We start from the raw sequence: 6,174 nt of genomic DNA, 5'->3' as shown, positions 1-6,174 counted from the left end.
GACTTGGTGAAACTTGCTTACCACTTTTTCCATGTGGTTTCTTCCTTCCCAGAACTCTTTCTTCCTTCCTATGAACTCTTCCTAAATATTTGGTCAAATTATATGGTTTCCTAGAAACAACACTGGCTCAACTTACCCCACTCTCCCCTACTGTAGGTATTTGAGGGGAACCAGGATACTGAAAATCCAGTGCTGGCCCTATTTAATAAGTTGTCAACAGTGGTAAGCTACATCCGCATCAATCCACAGACCTGGTACTAGAATGGAACTGTGTCTTAGAGCTGAGGTTCTGGGCTGTACCCTCCCAGGTATGTCCACCATCATCATCATCAACACTAGCTTAACACTCAGGAAACATAACCTCAACAACATTCAAATGTTACCACTGAATTTTTCCATTACGTTGTGTCTTCTCACTCCTGTAGATCCCAACAACATCTACGCTTGGCAGCAGACGGAGCAAGGCACCCAGAACAAACTGGACTTCAGACACCACAACTACAAGGAGATGAGGAAAGTAAGTCCTGAAGTGGAGACCTTCAACACTCACCCATAGGCTATTGGTGTAGTTTGAGGGTTATTTAGATGGTGGATGGATGACTCTCTATGTAGACAAACACTGAATGAAGACTGGTTAATATTTTGCAAATATAGTGCTGCATTCATAACCAATTAGGAAGGTGGCAATAACTAGTGGGAAACTTGTCTATCATCCCTGAGCTCCGATTTCTCCCACATGTTGACCTCTGACATCACCTACTACGGAAATGACCTCAATTAACAGCCTTTTTGACAGTAAAAAAAAATTAACAACATAACATTATTTATAAAAAGCAATCTATTCATATGGTTTTTTTTAACACTATCATTTGTTTACAAGCATGTTAGCTATACTTTTAGTTTATGGTTGGCCATTAACCAATTGACGTTTCTCAACGAGGTCAAAGCATTTGAATGCATCCAACTGGTATTTACGACTTCAACAGGTAATTACCACCTTTCCACTTGGTTATGAACTCCGCATCGGTCGCGTTCCCTTGCTTAGAAGTTGCATGCATCAACCAATGGTTGCGTGCCATGTCATCGACTGTGTCATCGGGCACCAGATTGCTATAACATATGATGTGGTTAGATTTAAAATACCTTTTGGGGACAAGAGCCCTCTACCCAGGCCCTACACCCAAACAAGGGTACTGCGTTCATCCACCTCTGGCCTGCTCGCCTCCCTACCTCTGAGGAAGCACAGCTCCCGCTCAGCCCAGTCAAAACTGTTCGCTGCTCTGGCACCCCAATGGTGGAACAAGCTCCCTCACGACGCCAGGACAGCGGAGTCAATCACCACCTTCCGGAGACACCTGAAACCCCACCTCTTTAAGGAATACCTGGGATAGGATAAAGCAATCCTTCTAACCCCCCCCCCCCTTAAAAGATTTAGATGCACTATTGTAAAGTGGTTGTTCCACTGGATATCATAAGGTGAATGCACCAATTTGTAAGTCGCTCTGGATAAGAGCGTCGGCTAAATGACTTAAATGTAAATGTAAATGTATTCATCTCTATGGAACTGACCATATTCACAGCTATATATCTGTTGCGTTCCACTGCTTAGACTTTGCATGCATCAACCAATGGTTGCATGGTGTACCACGTCATCGACTGTGTCATTGACTAACAGATTGCTATATCATATGATGTGGTTAGCTGATAAGTAAAATACATTTCCAGGCATTTTAAGATCTGGCAACGTCTAAGCAGTGAAACGCGACCACTAACTCAACTACTTCCTGTTTTCCTCTAACAATTAGCAAACTTCTGACCAATAAGAATAGAGCCAGGCAGTTTCAAGGTAGATAATCATTCATATTATCATTCTAAGCAACTGACTCACCATATTTTAGAACTACATAGTGACTTAGAAAATAATAATTTCTCTCAAAAAATAATCATACACTGGCTAAAATGTTGTGATCTTGTGCACTCTAAATAAGTGCAGTAGGGACCTTACAAAGGTGCTATCTAGAACCTAAAAGGGTTCTTCAGCTGTCCCCATAGGATAACCCTTTGAAGAACCCTTTTTGGTTCCAGGTAGAACCCTTTTGGGTCCATCTAGGACCCTTTCCACAATGTGTTCTACATGGACACAAAAAGGGTTCTCCTATGGGAACAGCCGAAGAACCCTTATGGAAGCCTTTTTTCTAAGAGCGTAGGAATCCATTGCATGCAACAGTTAGCAAGAAACTCCCTCCCTTCCATTCAATCTACTCTGTGTGGCGCTTGACTGACCTGTCCTGGAAGCAGAGAGTTTGTGGTTGTAGCTACCTCCCTCAGTCTCACCGAAAAACAAATATTATTCAACTTTTTTTCTTCTTTTCCCCTCCTCACTACACTGCCACCACCGCTCAGTAAAGAGCTTGAGGTGAATCTGACCATTATGATATAACACTGGGCTCTTGTGTCCACACACACACACACACACACACACACCACACTCTCCCTATGTGCTCTGCAAACTAATCCAAGACTTGGATCTATTTGTAAAGTAGTAAAACTCTACTGTACATAGTGAAGCTTTCTTCTCACACTTAACCACTGGAGGTTGGGGGCACCTTAATTGGGGAGGACGGGCTCGTGGTAATGACTGTAGCGGAATTAGTAGAATGGTTTCCATGTGTTTGATGACATTGCATTTGCTCCGTTCCAGCCATTATTATGAGCCATCCTCCCCTAACCAGCCTCCACTGCACTTACCCATCATAAGGCAGTGTTACCAAATCCATTCCTGATGGACCCTGTGGGTGCAACAACAACAAAAAAATCTGTCCCCCAAAAATGTGCACACCCTGGGGGTCCCACAGGAATGGAAGTCTTCTGCCCACCAGACAACACCGTAATGCTCAGTACCATTTAACTCTGTCCCTCCTCAGCTCATGAAGTCAGTGACCGAGTCCTGTCCTGACATCACCCATATCTACAGCATCGGGAAGAGCCACATGGGCCTCAAGATGTACGTCATGGAGATCTCTGACAACCCTGGAAAGCATGAGCTGGGTAAGTAGATATAGACCTACTCCAGTTTATGAAGTTTTATCATATGGCAATACTACATAACATATCTACAGTACCACTGCTATAGTACTTTGTACAGTATGCTCTCAGAGACTGGAGTCAACCCTTGTCTACACTGACAGGTCTAAAGTGTTTGCTTTGCGCCCATTGAATCGGTCTGCCAGTACTGGCAACTGCTAATACCCCTTACCGACAGCACTTATAATGGAAGAGAGAGAGCCAGGAATGCCGCAGCATAGACGGAGAACTGGTTAGCCTGCACACTGGAATAGAGAGGAAAACCCTATTATATAGAGGGTGACTAGTCTTAGTATGTCAACACTGGAAATTGTTGGCCTGTTTTGTACGGAGTAAAAAGCTTTCAATGGTTTTTGACTGTCAACTTGACTGTATATATTTGTTAATCTCCAACTCTCTTGGCAGAGGTTAAGCCAGCTTGGCTTGGTAAATGACTCTGTCTCTCCATGTCATGTTCCAGTATTTATAATGTGAACTCATAGATAGTGGGTTCATGGTAAGATAAATGTTCCTTGTTTCTTTTTTGTGGGGTTCCTTCCTATGTGACGTAATCCCTAATGTACTGCTGTAACACAAGGCTTAAAGGATGACTGTACTTCCTGATTTGGCCTCATTTTCAAGATAACTCATTAAGAAATGCTAGCAGCCATGACTGAAGCTAAACAAGAGTTGTCTTAAGGGTGTGGTTTGATGTGGGTGTGTTATGTTTGCATATTGTACCTTGGCTGGTTTTCTTATTTGTCCCTCCTGAGTCACTGTAGCAACAACAGTCTGAATTAATCTAAGATAAATCAAGAAATCTGTCATTAATTTAGAAGTTTTTGCCGAGGTCTTAGTCGAGCAATTTTACATCTAGGTAAAATGTTTGGTCTGGCTGCATGCTCAGAACTGATTTCTTAGAACAATAACATGTCTACAACATCATCATCTGCAAGCTGTTAAACTATCGTAAATAAAGCACGAGCTACACACTGTTTGTCAGTGCCCAAAATCACTTGTTAAATAGCTAAATTCCAACTCTGTGTTTGTTGATGAAGCTAGCAAGTAGTAGCTAGCAGGCACATTGAGCAGCCAGGACACAAACAGCTTATCAAGTCACTGGTGAGTGGAGACGTGTGTGCTTCGGTGCTGTTTAGTTTTTAACAACTTTCTCATTATCTATTACCAGAGTGTGAGTCTGTCTGGCAGTGTTTCACACAGAAAAAAACTGTCACGGGAGACACAAGATGCTCACGAATGGGTTTTGGAATATTGACAAGATGCAGATGGGATACAAGTTCACTCTGATCGTCTCAATTCTAATTTTGCAGAAAAAGTGGCAGACTCAAGTGATTGACACTATAAAAAAACATCAGCAAGTGGCCACTCCATAAAGGGCTTAGGGCCAAGGGTTATTCCAACATAACATTGGGGACGTGTTGTCTTATGTAAACAAGTCTGAGGCGCTGCGTAAAGTGCAGATCTGCTGTCTGGATATCCTGGCTGCTATCTAGAACCTAAAAGGGTTCTTTGGCTGTCCCCATGGGAGAACCATTTGGAGAACCCTGTCATAGCTCTCCTGTGACGATCTGAAGGATCAGGTTACAGTGGATCCGCTCTACAGTGTGCTCTCTCTCGTAGAGGGGGAGAGCAGGAAGTCTGCTGTTTTATGGGCGGTCATAAAATACGCTGCTTCTATGCTCTGTTGTGTTCGAGACTGGAATGTAAACTGTGGAACACAGAGACCCTTGGACATCAACATTTTGAATAATTAAACAATATTTCTATTTTTGGGAATGTGGGAATGGTCCGTGGACACTTAAGGGACAGTTATGTCGAGTGTGTTTCATTTGGTGACCTCATGAAGGACAGGAACACACATAACTGTATCTCTAAAAGTGTACATTTCCCAGCTTTCAGGTTTACATATAAATATTGTGAAACGTATGTGATTAAACATGAAACTATTTGTGAAAAGATGTAATGTGATGTTAACCTTCTAAATGAGAGTACGGATTTTCATATAAAGTTTAACTAGTCAGTGGCCACACCCCCGTGAGCCCAAACATCACATTAGGCATCATAGAACCGCCCCTTCTTCCACAGAGTATAAAACCACTTTCTACAAAATGTACATTAAGTCAGAGAACGCCGGGACGGAGTCCCCAAGTTGGAATGGCTACAATTCTATAGGCCATCAGACCAGAAAATATGGAGATGACACTAATCAAATCAAATCAAATCAAATTTATTTATATAGCCCTTCGTACATCAGCTGAAATCTCAAAGTGCTGTACAGAAATGGTCAGAGAGGGCACTTGAACCAAACCAAACCACTACCTGTTGAAATGGTTAGGCACTACAACTCTACCAAAGGATAAGACCATACAGGGTGGAGTATTGACTACACGGCTGGAAATGGTCAACCTCTCTAGGGTAGGGGGCAGTATTTTCACATCCGGATAAAAAAACGTACCCGATTTAATCTGGTTATTACTACTGCCAGAAACTAGAATATGCATATAATTGTTTGATTTGGATAGAAAACACCCTAAAGTTTCAAAAACTGTTTGAATGGTGTCTGTGAGTATAACAGAACTCATATGGCAGGCCAAAACCTGAGAAGATTCTGTACAGGAAGTGCCCTCTCTGACCATTTCTTGGCCTTCTACACCCTCTTTATTGAAAACAGAGGATCTCTGCTGTAACGTGACACTTTCTAAGGCTCCCATAGGCTCTCAGAAGGCGCCAGAATGTTGAATGATGACTTTGCAGCCCCTGGCTGAAAAACAGTAGCGCATTTGGATAGTGGTCGATCTGAGAACAATGAGACGGGCGTGCACGGGAAGAGTCCATTTTACATTTTCAGTCTTTGAACGAAAACGACATCTCCCTGTCGGAATATTATCACTATTTTACGAGAAAAATCGCATAAAAATTGATTTTAAACAGCGTTTGACATGCTTCGAAGTACGGTAATGGAATATTTTGACATTTTTTGTCACGATACGCGTCCGCGCGTCACCGTTCGGATAGTGTCTTGAACGCAAGAACAAAACAGGATATTTGAACATAACAATGGATTATTTTGAACCAAACCAACATTTGTGG

At 42.4% G+C, this 6,174-nt stretch overlaps 1 protein-coding gene across 1 annotated transcript; it reads left to right on the top strand.

The window, feature by feature from the left end:
• The first annotated feature begins 203 nt into the window (after positions 1-203).
• Positions 204-4,291, top strand: LOC115164785 (probable carboxypeptidase X1). Its single transcript, XM_029717585.1, has 4 exons — positions 204-308; positions 426-517; positions 2,925-3,048; positions 3,189-4,291. The coding sequence occupies exons 1-4, from the start codon at positions 263-265 to the stop codon at positions 3,215-3,217; spliced, it is 291 nt and encodes a 96-aa protein (XP_029573445.1). The 5' UTR covers positions 204-262; the 3' UTR covers positions 3,218-4,291.
• Positions 4,292-6,174: the final 1,883 nt, after the last annotated feature.

The sequence above is a fragment of the Salmo trutta genome, chromosome 3, assembly GCF_901001165.1.
Source record: "Salmo trutta chromosome 3, fSalTru1.1, whole genome shotgun sequence".
NCBI lineage: Eukaryota > Metazoa > Chordata > Actinopteri > Salmoniformes > Salmonidae > Salmo > Salmo trutta.
This window is presented reverse-complemented; position numbering and strand designations above follow the sequence as displayed.

Coding starts and splice junctions, on each gene's coding strand:
- LOC115164785 (XM_029717585.1), top strand. CDS start 263: ATGGAACTGTGTCTTAGAGCTGAGGTTCTGGGCTGTACCCTCCCAG. Junction 309..425: donor TCTGGGCTGTACCCTCCCAG/GTATGTCCACCA, acceptor TCACTCCTGTAG/ATCCCAACAACATCTACGCT. Junction 518..2,924: donor ACTACAAGGAGATGAGGAAA/GTAAGTCCTGAA, acceptor GTCCCTCCTCAG/CTCATGAAGTCAGTGACCGA.